Here is a 22,577-nt window from a genome sequence, read left to right on the forward strand (position 1 = left end):
GTCTTGTGTCCTGAAATGAGTTTCTGACTGTTAAACTGCACTATACACTAATCGGGCTAAACTGAATTGGGATCCTAACACATTTCAGGCACTGGGGGGCTAAATGGGGGGGGGGGGTATTTACTTAGGTTTACAGCAGGGGAATTAAACAGGGAGAGGCTTAACAGTGAGATGATGCTCATTTAAAATCTAACAAGCAAGAAAGAGGTGAAGGGGTGACAAAGAAAGATAGAATTGCAGGTTACGAATAGCAATGTCATCCTCTGTCTAAATTCTGTGATACTGGTGCATATACAGCTGAGATATACATTAATTGTATATCTCAGCTGTGTATTTCGCTGCCTGGTTGGAGTTCTGCTTCAGTTATTCACTTTCTAATATATTTTAACATATATTGCAATTAATATTTGTACAAAACTTTAGTGAATGCTGAAAACTTGTTTGCAATTTTATACATTAACTTTTCTAGGTTACATGAAAGAAATGCTTAGTAGATTTGTGTCTAACAAAACATCCATCCAATGAAACGTAAAATTAATTAAAGTTGTCTTACTCTGCTATAATTAGAAAAGAGAAAATATTAACAAATGCACGGTAGCTTGCACAGCATGTACTAATTACTGTCCATGTTATCATTTTTTTCCTATTAATGACTTATTCTCATTTTCTCCAGGATATAGACCTGCGGCTAACTGGATTTGATTTATAAGAAGTCAGTGTGGAATAAATGGCAGCTCCTGTGATATTGCTACTATGGAAAACAGTATTGTCAATAGAATGTAGCCTGATAAATAGTGCTTAGTGAAGATACTGCTTCAGTGAGTGGGAAATCAATGGAAGAATCTTGCTGCGTGAAAACCCCTCTGAGATTTTCCTGGCAGGATCGCATTTAACAAACCTGATACATTTCCTTCGATTGCCCTGTTTCACATAAGTGGATACAAATAACATTGCTTTCCTCGGCAACTAATGTTGGACTATGGCATTTCCAAGGTCCATGCGACTGAAATGTTTGTGGAGAGTAGCAAGGTTGCGTCTGTTGTCCATGGGTCTGGATGTCACGTTTTCCTTGTGCCTGTTGGGATTTTTGCTTCACATTACAACTGTGTGCTCACAAAAACTGGATGATGTAGACCCTATAGTTACAACAACTTATGGCAAAGTACGAGGCGTTAAGAAAGAACTCAATAATGAAATCCTAGGGCCTGTTATTCAATTCCTTGGTGTTCCTTATGCTGCTTCCCCAGTAGGGGAACGACGTTTCCAACCTCCAGAACCTCCAGCAACTTGGGAGAATATAAAAAATGGCACTCAATTTGCCCCTGTTTGCCCTCAAAACATTGTAGGAGGCAGGCTTCCTGAAGTCATGCTTCCTGTTTGGTTCACCAACAACCTGGATGTAGTTTCTTCCTATGTGCAAGATCAGAGTGAAGACTGCCTATATTTAAATATATACGTTCCGACTGAGGATGGTGAGTTCCATGCGGGAATAAAACCAGGGAAACCTTGTGATTTTAGTTTTTTTCCACTTTTCTAAATTCTAACCATATTAATCCTGTGTATAGGTTGCATGCTTGGTTAGTTGTTGGCATGCTGGCTTTTCAATGTGCATGCAGCTCTTTTATGTGTGATCCTGTTTCTGTACTCATGTCTACACTCATGTCCTCCCGAGACACGGGTATTACAATGGAAGGTACTCCCTCTCTCTTACCTGCCCATTGATGATACATCCTCCTCCATTTGCATGTGCGGGCTCCACAGCGTTGGATACATAGCCAAAGGCAGAGCTAGGTAAACGGTGTTGCATGCTCCTACTCTCTGTCTCGGAGCTCCATGTTATTTTTTAGTCTTCTATTCATTTTTCAGTAAAAAGAATATCCAAGGAATGTGCCCGGAAACCCGGCAAGAAAATATGTAGAAAAGAAGGTATGTATTAAAGTAAAAAAAAAACATATGGGAAATACGAAGGAGGTTAGGTATAACAGCACTAGATGTATGCTACATCCAACAGGAAAAACAAAACATATACACAATCAGTATTGTGAGTTGTATGTTTTTACATCATTAAGGTATTACATTATGCATAAAAGGAAACAGTGTCTAGAAAACTAGGTGTTGGAAAAAAACAGTAAATACATATATTTTGAATAAAGAAAAAAGTTAGCTTGTGAAACATTTTTTAAAGGTTGTAATTTTCTAAAACTTTTAAGACTGGTAATATTAATATATTCAAAACCATTATACTGGTTTCAGAAAAAAAACATATTCTTCCTTACTAGAGCTAGTTGTTTGAACTGAACCCAGATCATGTGGTCACCTTTTAACTCCTTTAAAGATTCTTAGGTGTAACATTAAATGGCTATACTAAGAAGTAGAGCTAGATACATTTTGCAAACATCTTACGTAGATCCTTATATTTTTGTTCAAGAACAGTAAACATATTCACTGCAGATGTACAATCAGGCTAGAAGTTAAATGAAGTGCTAAAGAAAAAGTTACAATTCTTCATAACCAGTGGACATTTGAAGTGAACAAAGGGTTGCTGGGCTCTCAGATAAGTTAGGTGATTTGGTTAATCATTTTCTTTAATTCAAATGTGTCACTATTCTGGGCAGTTCACATACAATTATATACAATGCTAGTTTTTAAGGTAATGCTAAGAACATGTCAATAAGATAATTCAACCAATGCAGAGGCATAGGCTTCTAAAATTATCTACAAAGCTTGACTTTTACACTTTTGGAGGGTCCCTTTTGACCATTGACCTTACCTACCAATTTAAAGAACATATATGGAAACTCAAGTGGTGATAGCTAAGCAGTTGATTTCAGCAGTCTATATCTCTGTATGCATTACCGATTTTGATTTTGTTTTGCGCAATAGTTATTGCTGCTTATGAATTTTTCTTTGCCTAGGCTTTTGACAGGTATGTTTACAGGAATTGCCAATTTTTAATATCACCAGATAAAATAACTTTTCTCTGATATTTGAAAATTGCTGCTGATCATCTTCTTCCTGTGGTAACACAGTTTCTCCTCCCATCTCCTTACACACATACAGAAAGCAACAGTGGTACTCTTATCCTACTGTTAGCTGTGCTTTCAGCTGTAATGACATATAGCTGCTCACTTTATTTCTGAAACAGGAATGTGAGGTTGAAGGCTGTGGTGCAATTTTCATTTATCCTGCTAGACCTTGCTGTATTTTGCTTTATTTGCCCTTGATGTTTCCTGGTAGGCTGTCAAAACTTCAGATAAATTGAAGACAAAGTTCAGTCTTACTGAATGATTTTTTGCAGTGGTATGTTTTTCATCCACTTTGCATATAAAATAGGCAATCTTTTAAAAGCAGTATTTTTTTTATCATTTTCAAACTCTTTCAGCCATTTCACAATGTATAAATGTATACCAATTGGCAATGTGTTATGGTATTATAAAAATAAAAAAAAAATCAGATGCTTTATATAGTCCAGACAATGTTAATGTCTATGTTTATGTTTGTATTGCTGTGTGCTGTGGGTACCCATAAAATGCTATCATTGCATTTATTGATACACTTTACTGATGACTGTGCCTAAATAACACTGTGCAGGGCAAAGTAACAGGTTCATTTTAATGTCTCAATCCCCAGCATTTTACATCCTACTGCTCCTCTCAATCAGCCGGCGTGAGGAAAGACAGCTTTATGTAAGGTCTGAGTTTTTCTAGGCAGAGCTTACACATTTATAAAGACCCTCCCCCCCAGCTCTTGGCCAACCACTGAGTACCATTGCTCTTACATGAAGGAAGTTACATACTCCTCCATACATGGAAGTGCTAGATATTTTTTTCCCTTACAGCAACTGTATGGATTAGCAAGACAATGAAAAAAAGCTGAATGTGTGATACCTGGAATTTCCAGATATTTTCTTCTGTTACAGAAGCTGTGTGGATTAGCAAGGCCGTAGTGTAAAGATGAGCATGTGCTGGTGGAGAAGGGATTTAAACTGAACCTACTTTTTAAACCACAGGTTTGCTTTACCACTCTGCAGCCACTGAGCCCTTTTACATACTTTCCCCTAAGTGAGTAAACAGCTAATTAGCAGTTTAGGACCTGACAGCTTGGAAGACTATTTGTCCATGTTGCTTCCTGAGCTGGATTACTTACACTAAAGTAGATATAATGCAGAACATGAGAAGCTCAAGTCATAAGACACCATCTTAGTTTGAGGATTGGCCATACAAAAATGCAAACCTGTGCATGTGTGAATGGAGATTTATATTATTTTTTCTGAACAAGATACATTTTAAGGGTCTAACAGTCTGTGTAAATATTTTCATATTTTTTCATTTTCACTTTACTTGGCCAGCCCTTTAATGGCATAGTTTTTTTGTGGGTCAAATGAAAAAATCCATTTCACCTGCCTCTACTCTGAAATGTAAAAGGTGGCAAATTAACAGGATAAGTGCTAAAAAAAAATCAGTAAATGAATCCTTACCTACTTTCCTTTTAATAATTCCACCTTCTGTCTAGGGTTTTAAAAAGACTTCAATCACAACTTGTATTAATGAGCACACAGCGAGTGCCAGGTTGTAAATAATTACAGGACAAAAATAATCACAAATTAGTTGCCAGTTGAATGAATATGAGCTACACATAATGTGCATACATTTATTCACTTGTATAAAGCAAAAAGTAAAAGATTTTTTTTATTTTACAGAAAAGATTTTTTTTTTATCGTGTTATATACAAACTTGGTTGAAGCTCTCTTTTAGATACATACTGTATATTGAGCAATGCAAAATTTATGAAACTTTCAAGTGAAAATATTCTGGAGATAGTTTTTACCTTTGTGTAGCAGTACACATCCTTTTTTTTCATATAATCAGATTCAGATTGTTTTGTACCATGTTTGGGTGAAAACACTTAACTGCACAGATATTTCTGTTAGCTAAGACTAATACTAGTTAGTATATTGAATGATGTTTGTCAAGGAAAAGAAATGTATTACCAGAGCTTCAGCATTTCTGCTTAGTAATTATAAATGTAATAAATAACATGTTCATACAACTTAGGGAACACCCTATTGTATTGCCTCTCTTTTTTCATTACTTTTTCACAGGGTCATTTCTTATTTGGTGTTATAATTAGACAACCCATATCTTTCAGAGAAACCCCTCCTTGTCATCACCACCAATCTACGCTGAATCTCCTTGAATTCACACATTTTCGTGCTTCTATCAGGAAAGTCAGCTAACGCCTGGCTCACACTGTCACACAGCTGCAGGCTGGTTGTGGGTGCAGGAATCGCACCTGTTCCCGCACCAGCAACCACCCACAGGTGCATTCTCTTGGGAATGACACCCCACGCATCTCATCCCACAGTGGAAACTGAATGGTCAAAAAGACTAGTGCCCCCCATTCATAAAGTAAGGGTTGACTGCTCATTTAGCCTAGGAGTAAGGAATAAGGTGAAACACATATCATATGTCTTGGTTCCTTAGAACACCCCCCCCCCACACACACACACACACACACACACAATACAGATGACCCTCCATAGCTGCATCTTTTTGCCATTTATCCAATTATGGTCTCTCTGAAATCATCACATAAATTGCAAGACCAGAGGTCTAGCAATTTGGGTTTGAGCACATCAAGGATCCTCCTATTGAGAACAGCAGATGAGTGTGGATACCAGGGGAATAAGGAAAAAGGTAAGAATGTTTATTTACTTGAAATGTGAGTTTGCTTTTACTAGAAAGCACAATATGCTTCCCAACATGGTTATAGCCGCCTACTGTGCTAAAACTACCTTCCAGCCAGGGCACTCTTTCAGTTCAAAGAACCTTCTTAAAGTTCTCTACAGCCTGTAATGAATCCATCTCGTATTATTGTAGGGTGGAGAAGCTGTTGGGATCAGCACCCCCACTTGCTATGGGGGGTATCACCATTCTGTTCTTACAAGTCCTCATATGAGCAGTGTGTACTTCTGTAGTAGTTTCTGAGCTCATCATAGGTGACATAGGCACCAGGGGCTAACCCAAAAGAACAGTATGGTGCTCCGTACCATGGCACGGGGGGGCTGGTCCCAATGGCTGTCTTACAATACAAGATGGACCCATTACAGGCTGTAGAGGATTAAGCCTTTTTTTATGTGGTGTAGGCCTACATTCTTTGAACAAGTAAAAGGGAGCCCTGGCTGGAAGGTAGGTTTACCACACAATGCTTCTATACCCATAGGGCAGCATAGTAGGTTTTTTGGTAAAGGTGAACTTAAGTCAGATCTAAAATCTAGAAGTAAACAATACATAGGTGGACCTAAAACATAACATAAAATTACAACAGATTGTGCAAAAAAAGTATCACATCATCTGTAATTTGACCCCCATTTCCGGGTTTTCTGTTGCCTAGGCTTTCCACTTGCATCTTGGGAGACTGATGTCAAGTCCCCTTAAGCACTACCTCCATAATATACCTATCCTTTGCTTTGCTGAACATACAAACTGCATTGTGAGCCTTTTATCTCAGAGCCTGTCATCTGTCCTACACGAATGTAACCTCCATGATGTGCATGGAGATCCATGCAGCTTTGTGCACCTGGCTGCCTGTCGGAAAACCTGTGCATCCCTCTTGAATAGAAATGGCCCTTTGCACAAGTGTATGGATTGCAACACCCATATGACTGAGGCCTTATAAAGCAGTCAAAGTCTGAGTGGGAAAGCCTGTCCCATGCTGCAGAGGGATGGACCATTGCTCTTTGTGTGAACGCAGTGGTTTTTCTACAGATGTCCAACACACAGCCTAGGGAGTCAAAGCTGAAGCTGTCCAGTCAGCAGTGAGCATGAAATCCAGAGCATGACTGGTAGATTTAGATAATCACCTTAAGGTAAGGAATGACATCTGTGAAAAAATTACAGAAATGTGAGTGGTTAGATATAGGGTTTGGTCATGCTTACAACTTTCTTTTTTGATGTATGCAGTATAACAGGTGCCCAGGAATATAGGTACTATGTACCTGTACCTGCATCTATAGAAAGGTTACCTCTGGTAACATTAAATGCAGCTGATGCTATGTGTAACGTCTGAGCCACTTATTCAGATGATTAGTAGTACCAATGATTGATTTTGTTTTAGAAGATGTTTTTTTAGCCTAATCCGGTTATTACATGCAAATGTAAAGAAGTGAGGAAGATATTACTTTTCTATTTATTTAACTATACATTTATAAAGGCAGTTTTTATGCAGGCAAAATTAATATTGTCAGAGCGTGTCTCTGTAAAGACCTGCTTTTCCTGGCTCAGAATTGTAGAAGGCACTCAATATACAATGCATGTCTTTGCCAGTATGTCATGATGCTAAATGGGGGTACAGTGGGCAATTGTACAAAGTGCTCTGTAGTCTGAGACAAGGCTGCAGTAATTTACATGTCATTTGCTAGTGTGCAATGCAGCAGTGCTTCTTATTATGCAGCACGTCAGGCATATGTAATTAGCAGCGCAACCTATTACACTGACTTAGGTTCAGAGAGGCGTGAATAAAGATGCATGACTCCTACGTACCCTGTACAAACTTTTATTGCTATTCATCATTATAAAATCTCTTCTTGTTAACAGACGCTGGCCAAGTAAATTGGGTTTGGAGTGTGGCAATTGATTAAATGTTCTTATTTGCAAATAAAAGTTAAATGTGTGTCACTCTTTGACACTCTTGTTGTTCTGATGATTTATTTTGTGCCTGCAAAGGAAGTATGGACTTTATATTTATATCTATGTTTTCCCCATTGACATTGTTAGATATATTGTGTATAATTAATCTCAGTTAGATTTTGCTGGAAAACTAAGATGAGAGGGATATTCACAGCTGTTAAGCAAGATTTATTTGTATGCAAGAAGAATAGAAAGACAAAAGCTGATAATAATTTAAAGTTTCTAGCCTTTTTTGTGGAGACATACATTTCATAGATGGGTCATGTGGCATGGGGTTTGCATGACAGCTGTCCGAGTTTATAAAATCACTGAGGAACACAGGCATCTTCATCTTGCTGAGATTGCTTTAATCTGATCACGATGCATGTGCTTCATCCTAGGAGATAAATAGCTATTTTTGGTGAAATGACACTTCTCTGACTGCTGGACAGGCCAAATTATGTATAGATTGCAAACCATAAATTTAAGTACAACCACTCACATTCATTTTTATGACCAGCGTTTTCCAGGTTAGTGGGTAATAATTATTGAAACTACCACTATATAGACCTACAACAGTGTTTATGGGCTACAATAGGTTTTCCCCTTTGAGCCGTGGCAGATTTATTTTACAATGTTTTGTCTTTTGTTGCATTTGTGAAATATTCACTGGTACAGATAAAACATCCTGAAAAATTATCATCTGCAGACTGTGATTTTCCAACAAGTGGAAAATGATCATGGCTCATACCTCCCGTATTATCTATTGGGGATCATTTTAGCACTTAGAATACCATAGTGTTGTTCAGCTTTATTTATTTGTTTTATTTAAAGGTTAGTTCATCTTTTCAGAAAAAATGAACACCCTAGAGCTCCATGGGTGAGAGCTGTCGGTGCCCATGCAGCTGGTGCAGCGGTCCTAGTAGTCTGAAGTCCCCACTCTTCTCCCCCTTCTTTCTGCAGGGCTTCTGGGACAGCTTAGAGCAATGCTCTGTGTCAGCTCTGACCGAGTTGCTCTGATCCATACTGGAAGCCCTACATAAAGAAGGGTAAGAGGAGCAGGGATTTCAAATAACTTCTGCACCAGCTGTATGGGCACTGGCAGCTCATCATCCATGGAGGTAAACACAGTGGGGACAGGGGGAGGTAGAGGGTGCTAGTCAACCTTTTTTAATTTTTTTCTGAAAGGTAAAGGTACAGGTTAAATTAGTTTCAATGAACCCTCCCAAAGTCCATCTATGGAACTCTCCCAAGGTCCATCTATGGTCATCCTATGTTAGGTTGCAGGTATCTGGATTCTCTTAAAAATTACCAGCATTGTAATTGATTGAGATATGAACACTGCAACGCATGCAATATACTGCATTTTTGGTTCAACTGAAATTTTTTTATATCAGTTATTAATAGGTAATAGTACCTATTTTGTGCTACACTGCAGCACTTTCTGCTTTCCAGCCTAGGCCAGAATGACATTGTGCCCCGCTGCCTCTTGGGATTCTCAATAGTTTAATGTGAGGTGCAAGTGAACCGTCAGATTTTGCCTGTGTGCAGATGTGTGGCAGGTCTCTAGGAAATTTTCAGCTAATACATGAACAAACCACAAAATAGATATGTGTGTTTTGTTTTGTTTCAATTGGACTTTCAGATGAAAATTTAATTTTCAGATATTTGGATGTATCTGAATCTCCAAATAGACATAGTAATGAATGTCAGCAAATCCAAAAAAAGTTATAACGAAATGAACAAATAGATTTTGTTTCATTTGGATGATGTCACATTGTGCGATAGTAGTTTTTGCCAATGGGGAAATGAATTTCAATGTTCAAATTTGTTCGATATTTAGGATTCGGATAACAAATGGATTCAATTTTTGTTCCATTCATTAATTCAAATGCACATGACACCAGTCGATATTGTCCACTCAGCTCATGCCTTTTCTCTTGGTGTGTTGGATCAGCATTCTGAAAATATCATATCCTTCTGATTTGCATCCCTCTGATTCAATAATATATTAAATAAATAGCAATCTTCGGGAAAAAATGCAAGTTTTTCGAGTCCACCTGGACCAATGAATATTCAAAATGAATGCTGAAGATATAAAACGAATCCCGAAATCAAATCGGGTCAACATAATGAATATGTCAAAATGGAATTCTTCAGTGAACAAATGCACCTGAAACTAAACAAATTAAAATTTCCAGCGTGCACATGTCTATCACAAAGTCCCTTAAGGAAACTGAAAAAACCCATTGCAGTGCAACCACACTTGCGTGGAAACGTCCAGCACATGCTTAGATGTTCTGTGGGTCTCTGACAGGTCCTAGTGACCTACTACACATCTGTGCACACACCAGATAATTAAAAATGGCAGCACTGAAGACAAACAGGAGATAATATCCCTGGGTCAAGTTCTGCTTTAATCAATCTGAATTACAATTATTTCTCCTGAAAAATATGCAGATATTTGTTTAGTCAGAGCCATTCGACAAAATTCCGTCACAGCCAATCGCCTTGACAGTCTTAAAAGATCAAGATCAATGTGATTTTCATTCAGTTTGATCATTTTAGTTGCATTGATCATATCAATATGTGTGTGGCCATCTTAAGGAGGAGAGTGTACACTAAAGTGAACCCACCATATCTTAAGGGTCCTAGGGACTTACTGTTATATGTTCTGCATCCCACTGTCCATATCTAACATTTATTTATATTTTACAAAGACAAGCAGAAGTGTTGTCCTTGAACTGTGGGATGCAGAGGGCTTGTAAGATTGTTCAGCTTGGGAACCATGAAGGGATTTGCATGTACTGGGCCCCTGGGTCCTGTAGTAGCAGATTTTACCCAAAATACAGCGGTGTTTACCCAAAATACAGATATCTTGTCTAAAAGCAAATATATTGCATTACTAGATTTTTCCAAGCGATTGACTAACATTAAAGGGGATTTCCTATAAAGAGAAAAAAAAGATCATATTTTAGCTGGTGATTCATGTTCTCAAAAAAAAATCACACTTTTTAGGCATTCCTGAACACTCAAAACTTTTTCACAGTATTTCATTTAAAAATATAGTGCTTTCTATTTCACACATATTCTCTATTTTCTTTTCTTCAGAAGATAGCAGCAAAGTTCTTAGGGCTTTAGGCTGACAGAGCAAGGTTTTGCCACCAGGAACAGCAGGAGCCCAGGGGAGATGACGCCCTCACTTCTGAACTTGACACAAAGGCAAAAAGAGCTTAATGTTTTTTTTTTCTTTTTACTGAAAGTAGAAAATCATTTTATAGGGTTGATGCATGTTTGGTGTACCAGAATTAAAGTAGAACTCTGGGAAACAGCTAAATACGCTGTTTAAATGTATAAACATGTAGAGTTTTAGCAGCCAAAGCATTTCTAATTCTGTAGTCTTGCGATTTAACCACTTGCCGACTGAGTACTGTAGTTTTTCTGCTACAGTGTGGGCCGGCTGCACAGAATGATGTATATATACGTGATTTTGCATTTCCAGGTAGGGGCACGTGTGCTGATCTGGTTGTACTGTCACTGGCTCCAGCACATGCCAATCCAGTGATTTATGGCTGAGACCCGCCGATTGTCAGAGCGGATGACAGGAGAGGGCTCTGTGATTGTAAACAACACAGATATATCTCTTCATACAAAGCAGGGAATAAAAAGTGGCATATTGCTTAGCAAAATCAGCACACAGTAAACACATTACATATTGCTAGACAAACAGTTAACCTTTTGATTGCCCCTTGATGTTAACCCCTCCCTAGCCAGTGTCATTAGTACAGTGTCAGTGTACATAATTAGCACTGATCACTGTATTAGTATCACTGGTGATGTCACTGTCAGTCAGTTGCCACAAGGGGGTTTATTTACTAAAGCTGGAGAGTCCAAAATCAGACTCCCTTCTGCATAGAAACCAATCAGCTTCCAGGTTTCATTGCCAAAGCTTCATTGAACAAGCTGAGGTTAGAAGCTGATTGGTTTCTATGCAGAAGGGAGTCTGATTTTGGACTCTCCAGCTTTAGTAAATAAACCCCAAAGTGTCAGCTAGTGTCATTATTGCGCGCCACACTATCACAGTCCTGCTATAAGTCTCTGATGGACATAATTACTAGTATAGAAAAAATAAATAAACATTGCAGTATATATCCCATAGTTTGTAGACTCTATAACTTTCACATAAACCAATTAACCCTTTCGCTGCCATGCTCTTTTAGGTGGCCAGGCCATTTTTGCATTTCTTTCATTTGTTTATTTTTCTCTTACAGCTTTCAGATTTTTTGTAAACCCTCCAAGCCATATATTTTCTGAAAGCATAGGAGCAGTAGAACAAAAGGAAAGTACTACTGATTTTTCTAGGCCCTGTGCTGTTTGCGCAAATGTTTCCCAAAGCAATATTTTTACTAAAAATACAGTAAAATCATTATTAGTGGATACATACATGGCAAAATGTACATAATTCCTGCTTAATATAAAAGATAAAACTGTATTGAGTTATTAAATAACAAATATTTGCACATTTTAAATTACGCCTTTTTGTGAAATGGGAAAATGGAAGGTATGCAAAACTGTAAATGTAAACAATTTACTCTAAAAATCTGAGGTTATCATTTTTCACTTTCAAGTTTCAGCATTTGTAAAAGAACCCCTAAACCATATATTTTATGAAAGCACATGACTTTTAGAATAAAAAAAATGTGCTACTGATTTTTCAGGCCTTGCAGTAGTTGTGCAAATGTTCATCAAATTGCTATTTTCACTTAAAATACACTGCAATCAATATTAGTGGATACATACATAAATACAAAAGCTCAAACTGTACTGAATTAATAAAAAACAAATATTTGTACATTTTAAATTGCACCTTTTATGAAATGATGAATACGGAATATGCACAAAACTGTAAAAAAAATCAATTTAGACTAAAAATCTGGAGGTCACCATTTTTCACTTAAAGCTTTCAGAATTTGAAAGGACCCACAAACTATACTTTTTCTGAAAGTACATGACCTGTAGAAAAAAAAGTGCTACTGATGTTTTCACTAAAAATACCCTAAAACATTTTTTAGTGCACACAAAAAAAACATACATTTTTTAATTCCTACTATATTGCTACTAAGGCCTTGTTCACATGGGGCATACTAAAATGTATGGTCGTGGAGGGCCATGTTTACCCTGTTTGGGATGCCCAGGTGTTCCATGCATCCCCATGCAAGCAGTCTCATTTATGTCATGCAGTTGCTACATCCCGAATGATATCAATGGGAATGCCTACACAGGGATGCACATAACACCTGTGCATCCCTGTGCAGGTAAACACAGTCCTGCAGGGGAATACGCTGTGTATGCCCTGTGTGAATAAGACCTAACTATTGGGGATCTACCAATACCGTTATTGGCATCAGTGCTGATACCAAGTATTTTCCTAAGTACTTGAAACTGATACTTTGTGGTGTAATTTGTGTCCATACAAAATGACTGGGTGCAAATTGTACTGCAAAGAATGGCATGTGTTTTGAACAGAAATGTGGTGTGATTCCTGTCCAAATTGCATGTGGTTTCTTGCACTGCTCCTGTGTGAACCCAGGCTGAAATCACTATGACAAGCCTGGAATCACACAGGAGCAGTGGGGAAACCACATAAAATTTGTACAAGAATTGCACCACATTCCTGTTCAAATCATATGCCATTCTTTGCAGTGTAATTTGCACCAGTTCTTTTTGTATGGATGCAAATTGCACCGAAAGTATCGGTACTAAATAAATAAAAAAGGATATCGGTACATCCCTACTTACTATGTTTTTTTAAACTTTTTTTATTCATTTATGTATATATTTATTTATTTTTTTACATTTTTATTTTTAAATATTTTGTACTTTTCTTGGGTGGGAGAGAGGGGGATTTTGCGAGATATCAGGGTCAAAAAGGGCCAATGATATCTCTCTTTTGAAACAGAAAGGGACTGAAGACATTCCCTTTCTCCACAGCCTAAGCTTCAGATTACATGAATAAGGAGTCTGTATAGAGACTCCTTTTCATTCAGAAACTCACATAATAAACACAGTATGCAATTTTTAGTTATCAAAAAAATATGGGAGCAAGTCAACGTATCCACTGCAGGAAAGGGAGGGGGCTGGTAAAGACATGTTTGCCAAGCCCCCCCCCCCCCCCCGCTCTCCGTACTGACAGCTTTGAGCCAGAGCCAGAGAAGCAACTGCAGGCGGCAGGAGGGAGAGGAGGGAACACCTCCCAGTCACAGAGGATCGGTGAGTAGGGGGCCAGCAGCAGGGGGGTCAGATTGGCAGAGGGGAGGTCGGAGTGGTGGGGGGGACTTTTTTTGCTCCAAAGCCCCTGCAGCAAGCCGGCGGGAGAGGCAGAGGAGGGAAGCCGATGGCCTCAAAGGATTGTGGGAGGAAAATCTGTGCTGAGGAGGGTGAGAGTAGAGGGGGATGGGACATTTACTAAAAAATAGTGGTGGCAGTAGGTGGAGAGGAAGTGCAGGAAGCAGCAGTATTGGCGGGGGGGTTACATTCCAGGTGAATAGTTCTAACCAGTGGCTTGTTAGTCGTTGATCAGAGCTATCTGTTCAGCAGTCAGCTGAATATTTCTGCTTTAAGTTCATGGTCACGGAATTGACCATGAGCTTATAACAGAGGAGGAATGCAGGTCCATATGGCGTATGGACCTGGCTTGCTGGAAGCAGTTCTGTAGGCGTACGCCATATCAGATTTTTAATTTATTTTTTATTAGCTATGTTTTATAGCAAAAAGAAAAATATATAGTTTTTCTTTTAAAATATTTGGTCTTTTTTCGTTTATATAATAAAAAAATTAAAAACCCAGTGGTGATAAAATGCCACTAAAAGAAAGCTTTATTTGTGGGGAAAAAATTATATAAATGTAATTTGGGTACAGAGTTGCATGACCACTCAGTTGTCAGTTAAAGTAGCGCAGAACCGAATAGCAAACAATAGCCTGGTCATGAAGGGGGTAAAATCTTTCAGAGGTCAAGTGGTTAAAGCATATCTGAACCCAAAAATAAAAAGGTAATATATTGCAGCTTACCGGTTCTCAGGTGTGGTGTCTGAATTTATTTTAATTCTTTGACTTTTTCCTAGTGTGACAACATTCACTTACTGTACTGTATCTATGGAGGAGCAACCTAGAACAGGAAATGTGCTAGTACTACAGAACACCTCCCACTCTCCTCATCTCAATAACATGGGGGATGTGTAATGCAAAGAGGTAACCTGGGCAGGGCCTATAAGGCTCTTTGAGAATACACTGCATAAACATACACTTTATGTACCTTTTGCACACTGCACAGGCAACTAGATGAATTTTAGCAATGTAACAACAATTTAGCTCCCCATACCTTCTCTTCAATTCCAGCCTACTTTATGCATGTTAAATTTACATTATCACTTCTGCCCAATCAGAAAGGAGCTGATTCCAAATATTATTCAGGATGTAGCAAGGGATCTTAGTAACTGGCAAAGCTATATATACCTCCATATTAGCCGAAAAACCTACAGATTAGTTTGGCAGGTAAACCAGTAAGCATGCCTGTATTTAAACTGTTTCTCAAGTCAGGATAGTTGTGCTTCAGCATAAACCAAGGTTAATAACATAAAAAAATAGTGTAAAGCACAATTATTTTAGGCACTTACTGCTTTCATCTGCAACAAGTGTAAAAAATTGCTAATGAAGTTTTCTACATTTTGCACAGATTGTTAGCCAGGAAACGATCTGTTAGTTTAGACCTAGCTGAATGTTTTTGATGTGAAAATAGGAAGAGACATTAAACAAGGATAACATTTTAATTGCATTCTAATGAGTATATTATAGAATCATGTAATTTCTAGAGAAAAGCAAATATGGGTAGTACAATACACAGGTACATTGAAACAAATTGAAAATTTCCAGAAGAAATCTAAATCCAGTAATGGAAAAAGGCACAAGGTATGTCCCTGCTATCTATATGTCTGTATTGTATAGCATTACATAAAGTGTATAATATATATATATATATATATATATATATATATATTGCTCAAAAAAATTAAAGGAACACTTTTTAATCAGAGTATAGAAGTCAATTAAACTCCTGGATATTGATCTGGTCAGTTAAGTAGCAAAGGGGGTTGTTAATTTCATTAACACCAAAGCAGCTGAAACTGATTAACAACAGGTGCACTAGATGGGCAACATTGAGATGACCCCAAAACAGGATTTTTTTTTCCCTACTCATCTTTTCTGACTGTTTTTCACTAGTTTTGCATTTGGCTAGGGTCAGTGTCACTACTGGTTGCATGAGGCAATACCTGGACCCTACAGAGGTTGCACAGGCAGTCCAACTCCTCCAGGATGGCAAATATGTGACATTGCCAGGAGGTTTGCTGTGTCTCTCAGCACAGTCTCAAGAGCATAGAGGGGATTCCAGGGGTCAGGCAGTTACTCTAGGAGAGCTGGACAGGTCTGTAGAAAGTCCTTAATCCATCAGCAGGATCAGTATCTTCTCCTATGTGCAAGGAGGAACAGGATGAGCACTGCCAGAGCCCTACAAAATGACCTCCAGAAGGCCACTGGTGTGAATGTCTCTGACCAAACAATCAGAAACAGACTTCATGAGGGTGGCCTGAGGGCCTGACATCCTCTAGTGGGCTCTGTGCTCACTGCCCAGCACCATAGAGCTTGATTGGCATTTGCCATTGAACACCAGAATTGGCAGGTCCGCCACTAGCACTCTGTGCTTTTCACAAATGAGAGCAGGTTCACCCTGAGCACATGTGACAGGCGTGAAAGGGTCTGGATAAGCTGTGGAGAACATTATGCTGCCTGTAAAATTGCTCAACGTTTTGGTGGTGGCTCAGTAATGGTCTGGGGAAGCATATCCATGGAGGGACACACAGACATCTACAGACCAGACAATGGTACCCTGATTGTCATTAGGTATTGGGATGAAATCCTTGGACCCATTGTTAGACCCTACGTTGGTATAGTGGGTCCTGGGTTCCTGGGACACTTACCGAAGATGAGGAGGCAGAAGCAGCAGCGGGGGACCCCAGAAGAAGAGGACTGCGGCTGCTGTGTGCAAAACCATTGCACAGATCAGGTAAGTATGATATGTTTGTTATTTTATAGGAAACAAAACAGAACTTGAACCACTTGCCCTCCTGAGGATTTACCCTCCTTCCTGACCAGGCCATTTTTTGCGTTACAGCACTGCGTTTCTTTAACTAACAATTGCTCAGTCATGAAACTCTGCACCCAAATGAAATTTACATCCTTTTTTCCCACGAATAGAGCTTTCTTTCAGTGGTATTTGACCGCATGTGCATTTTTAATTTTCTGCACTATTAAAAAAAAGACTGACAATTTTAAGAAAAAAACATTATTTTTTACTTTTTGCTATTAAACATGTCCAATAAAAAAATTTAAAACATCAAATTTTGTCATAAATATAGGGCAAAATGTATTCTGCTACATGTCTTTGCTAAAAAAAAATCCCAATATGTGTAAATTAATTGGTTTATGTGAAAGTTATAGTGTTTACAATATATATACTGGAATTTTTTTTTTCGTTTTTACTAGTAATGGTGGTGATCAGCGACATATAGTGGGACTGCGGCGGGCATTCTGACATTGGGGGAACTTACTTGCTGTCACTGACATCCCCAGTGACACCAACACAGTGATCATTAAAAGCACTGATACTGTACTAATGGCACTGGACAAGAAGGGGTTAACATCTGGGGTGATCAAAGAGTTAACTGTGTGCTGTTTCACTGTGTGCTGTATGTGAGCTTTCCGACTGTAAACACACAGCTTTGTATGGCTCTGCTATGCAGACCTATAGAAAGCAGTATGCAGGAGCTGAAAGGGGAGATAACTGTATTGTTTACATACAGTTCTCTCCCCGTTGGTAATACCGGCAAGTAATCACTGGCCGGGACCCGGTGATTGACAGGCGAGGCTGTGAATGGCAGTGCGGGTAGGACGTGTGCACAGCTCGCGCTCACCTCCTACTTTGAACTGCAAAATCATAAATATATACGTGATTTTGCCCATCCCTGCCGCCCTGTAGCAGTATGTCTGCTACAGGGTGGAGGGGAAGCTGTTAATTACTTTAACTCTACTAAATCTGTGTTCTAATCATTTGAATTTACAATACTAGTTACTTACTATGAGGTAAGATATACTTTTCCTATCATTACGACCTCAATGATGTTTATGCCTCTACCAAGGATATATATGGCTCCACTGTGCACCACTTTCCAACCTTTATATCACAGATTTCAAAGCAAATGTTAACTGGTATCTGGAGGTGGAAATACAGTATCTCTTTGTCGGTATGTGTTTCAGTGTCTAATGTGTATATCTATTGCATATTGTGTCAGTGGTAACAAGGATACCATTTTTATCTTCATAAATTACCACTAGCTCTGTCCTTTCTGATAATGGAACCTCACTGCGGCACATGAATTTGCTTTGGTAAATTACAGATACTATGAGATGCATTTAAGGAAAGATTTCAGGACACTTGTGTATTTGGCATAAAAACATCTCAAATAGTTTAATCTCCTGACCTGGAAATTAATAATACATATGTCAAATAAAAATAATGCTTTATGACCTTTACCTTCTTAAGGAAATTAAATAAAACTACTAATTCAGTCAGAAAAATGGCTCACACATGAAAGATGGTACATTGTTTTGATGCCAACAAAATGTATATCCCTTCTTGCAGTTAAAATATATAATTCAGTAAACTTCCAAATCTCTACATCTCTGGCATCTCTCTTGCCGAGATAGCAATAGTTTTTTTTTTTAATACTGTAAGAACTTTAATTCCCATTAAACTGTTTACACTGTAGTTTAAACTCTATTTAGATTGCATTAATCTTCCAAAACTCACTAAGCAGCAGAATTTAAAATTGGATGCGCCTATCGCGGTAGAAAAAATGATGGTGGCCATTAGGTCATTTCCTAAACACAAGACACTGAACTTGATGGATTCCCCGTGGAAGGGTATGTTCAATTTCATGAGCTAATTAGCAGAAAACTGTTAGGTATATATAACCATTCTTTTTAGACACAATGAGGGAGAAAATAATTTTATTGATTTTAAAGCCAGGGAATGACCTACTATGCTGTGATTCCTACCAAACCATTTTTTTAATTAAAGGGATATTAAATCGAAAAACGAAAAAATACATTGCAGCTTATCAATTCTTAGATTTTCATTAGTTTTCTTTTTATCCTTTTCCGTTTATTTTCACCTGCCAGAAAATCTGTTATTTTTCAAATTCCCTTAACAGACCAAGCTGCCTTACTTGGCAGACATGGCAGCTAGAGGGTCGAAACAAACCGTGTAACACTGAAAGGTTGCTTAAAATTATCAGGAAAATAACCTGTCGTTGTATCTGCTTAAAAAGCTGGAATTTGGCTTTAGGCAGTTCTAAAGGCTCAAGGTTTTTTACCTTCATGCATGAAGGTAAAAAAATATTCTGTATGCAGCAGTACCCCCAGCCCCCTCAATAGTTACCTGAGACCCATCACGATCCATTGATGTGCACAACAGCCACGGCTGTCCCGGGTCTCCGCCTCCTCATTGGCTGAGACAGCAAGCGGGAGCCATTGGCTCTCGCTGCTGTCAACCACAGCTAGTTAGCCAATGTGTAGAGAGGGGGGCAATGAGCAGAAAGGGGGGCAGGGTCAAATTGCGGCTCCGTGTGTGAATGGACACATGGAGCAGCGGGTGCCCCCATTGCAAGCTACTTGCTGTGGGGGCACCCAACAGACAGGAGGAGCTAGGAGAGCCTGCAGGGACCCGAAAAGAGGAGGATCCAGGCTGCTCTGTGCAAAACACTGCACTCAGCAGGTAAGTATAGCATATTTGTTATTTTATAACAAAAACAAATTAACCTTTAGTATCTCTTTAATTTATTCATTTTTCTAAATTTTAGGGCATCTGACACTATCCTCTCCAGAGGTAGACAATGCTGCTGCTCAAAGGTGTCTCTATTGGTTCTCCATCTAGAGTGAAGCCAATAACATAGGAGGTGTGCTATTGACCAGATCACCATATGACAAAAAAAACCCCTAAATAAGATAACTAATGCAGTCTCTACATTTAGGTCCTCATGCACACTTTACAGCTGCTGTTTTGGGCATTTGACGTTTTTTTCTACAGCTAGTAAACCCCCCCAGCATGTTATCCTATATGTCCATGCACACATAGACTGTGATTAATGTTTTTTTGGTAGTGACGTATTTTTGCTGGAAACAAAACCCAGGACTAGTGCGTTTCTAGAGGAGTTTTTTAGCTGTAAAAACATTGTAATGCTGAAAAATGTGAGAAAATGCTGCTAAATGCTCACAATGCCACTAAGCGCTAATGCAAAAACGCTAAAAAAAGAGTAAAAACTCATGTTTTTAATGTGACTTTACACAGCTAACTATACCAGTGTTATCAAAACAACCAATTGCACTATACAGTAACTACTGTATATTACGTTTTTGATTTGGGTCCAAAGCCACTTTAACTTAAAAGGCAAAACATTGACAAAAATGATATCCAGAAATTCTAATAGACATATATTTAGATTTTTAAATAACACAGAACAATAGTTAAGTCAGATGATTCCCCCCAACACACACACACACACTATTATGCTAATGATATTTGTAAATAAAACTTTTCTATTTTCACTACATAACAAATTTTAGACCCAGTGACATTACTGTGTCGCTGTGATTCTCTATGCAATGCTGACAGATCATGGTTAGTGGGAGGGACCAGTTAGATGCTGTACATAGCTTCCTGAAAAAACACAATACCCTGCCTTAGTACTCCTTAGGTCCCTCAGTTCTGATGCAACCAGAGGCTGTTTTTTGAGTGAAGTTGTGCAAATATATTTAAAGGCATTGATGAGTGAATGTCAGTCTGAAGGACTGGGCATTCCTATGCAGGCTGCCCTAGGCATTATTCCCATGTGATCCTGGGCCTCCATGATTTAACCCCTTCCCACTGACCACCTCCCAGACCTTTCAAAGTTCTAAAAGCCAGGTGGTGAAGGTGGGCATTCAGGTCAAGTGGCCACTGTGATAGGCTGTCACAGCGGTCACATGATTGGAAAGCTCCATATCGCAAGTATGCATTGGGAGCTTACTGGTCCCTGTCAGCTACCGTGCTGGGAGCGTGCTCTCAGCATGCTAAGTTGTTTATACAGGGCCACAAGAGACAAGACAGTAACAATACAATACATGAGGGGTTCAAAGGCCCTGCTCTTTCGAGCTTACAATCTAGGAGGGAGGAGAAGGTGGTACAGGAGGAAATGGCTGTGGGGGATGGAGTGGTGGGAGGAGTGGAGGAGGTTAGTTGTTAGGTGAGGTCAGGTGTTAGGTGAGGTTGGGGTAGGCTTCCCTGATATATCCACTCACCTGCTGAGCAGCCGCATATATCTGTACAGATGGTATGAAGAGGATAAAAAACTAAAATGGGCAGCACAGTGGCTAAATGGTTAGCACTTCCGCCTGACAGTACTAGGTTCGCTGGTTCGAATCCCAACCAAGGCACCACCTGCCTGGAGTTTGCATGTTCTCCCTGTAACTGTGTGGGTTTCCACCCAACAATCCAAAGACATGCTGGTAGGTGAATTGGATCCTGTCTAAATTGGCCCTAGTATGTGTATGTATGAATGTGAGTTAGGGATTTTAGATTGTACACCCCTTGAGGGTTATGGACTGATGTGAATGTACAATATATATGTAAAGCACAGTGTAAATTGACAGCACTATAAAAGTACATGAAATAAAAAATAAATAGAATAAAATCAATGAATGAAAGAGGTGGTCCAGGGATAACAAGGCTGCCAAGGAAAGCAATGAATGATGCTGGACATCCTCCAGCCAGAAAATAAAACAGGCCATATCTGACTTTGAGAAGCTCACAGTGTGAGATTTCAGTACATTTTGTCAGTGTGGCATTCAGAATATTGTAGTGTACCAGGCATGCCTCATGGGTCCACTTATTGACTGGGAAATACCAAAACAAAATTTCCTTTTTCTGCATCTCAGATTGTGAAGTTTATGATCAACCATATCTCCCTTTGTACAAAAAAAAACTGCAGAATGTATCTTTTTTTAATGCAGACACTCTGAAATTGCAATTTCAATATTGTGCATGCAGGCAGAATTGCAAATCCGTGTTACCTACATCATTGATATTTCATAATATCGATATGCCATCTTGCTGAGACTGTTCAGTAGCATTAGTGGAAGGTGAAGAAGGGATGCTACCATCTGAAGAAAGTCATGAAATCAGACCCTCACAGGACATTTTTGGCACTCTTTACCAGCAATTGGGCATGTATAAGGGAAGCTCTTGGGATTGCCACAAATCCCCCATCTCATTTATTTTTCAGTCACTTTTTATTTGTTTTACTAAATACAGCTGTCAGCAAATGAGAAGAGATAACACAGGAAAGGATCGGAAGGAATCACATTGTTCAGCTCCATGGTGGTCTCTGCCCGATATGTGAATCTAGCATAATGTCATACTAAGAGGGAGGTGTGTAAAGCCTATAACCTCTTTGTGTACAGCCAGAGGAGTTAAATCCAAGAGGTCCTAGAGAATTCTGGGTCTTGCACTGTGCCCGTGCAGCACCAGGGAGACCTTCTAGAGATGCCATCAGAGGGGTCTGAGAAAAAAGCTGGTTGTCTGATCCTCAGAGGTGTTTGGAGTTATGTGTCTAAGAATGAGGAGGAGTAACATCAGATGTCTTTATTTCACCAAATAAAATGCGGGATCCACCCTCACTGGATGGCATCATGTCTTCACATGCAACTTCGGTGTTATCACCCTGAACTGAGGGAGTGGCGATTAGTGTTCATTAAAGCAGA

The 22,577-nt window shown here is 39.0% G+C and overlaps 1 protein-coding gene across 5 annotated transcripts in view; it reads left to right on the forward strand.

The window, feature by feature from the left end:
• The window catches only part of NLGN1 (neuroligin 1), an 869,488-nt gene that overhangs the window by 316,405 nt on the left and 530,506 nt on the right, over positions 1-22,577 (forward strand). For 3 of the 5 annotated variants that reach the window (XM_089675527.1, XM_089675526.1, XM_089675528.1), the window contains exons 2-3: positions 674-1,472; positions 1,867-1,926. In XM_089675527.1, coding sequence (XP_089531653.1) covers positions 980-1,472; positions 1,867-1,926 — 553 coding nt within the window. In that variant the 5' untranslated portion in view covers positions 674-979. The remainder of the gene's footprint in view (positions 1-673; positions 1,473-1,866; positions 1,927-22,577) is intronic. The other 2 variants (XM_089675529.1, XM_089675530.1) reach the window with 1 other exon arrangement.

This window comes from Staurois parvus, unplaced genomic scaffold (assembly GCF_062004578.1).
Source record: "Staurois parvus isolate SC_StPar_1 unplaced genomic scaffold, SC_StPar_1.0 ptg000155l, whole genome shotgun sequence".
Taxonomy (NCBI): domain Eukaryota; kingdom Metazoa; phylum Chordata; class Amphibia; order Anura; family Ranidae; genus Staurois; species Staurois parvus.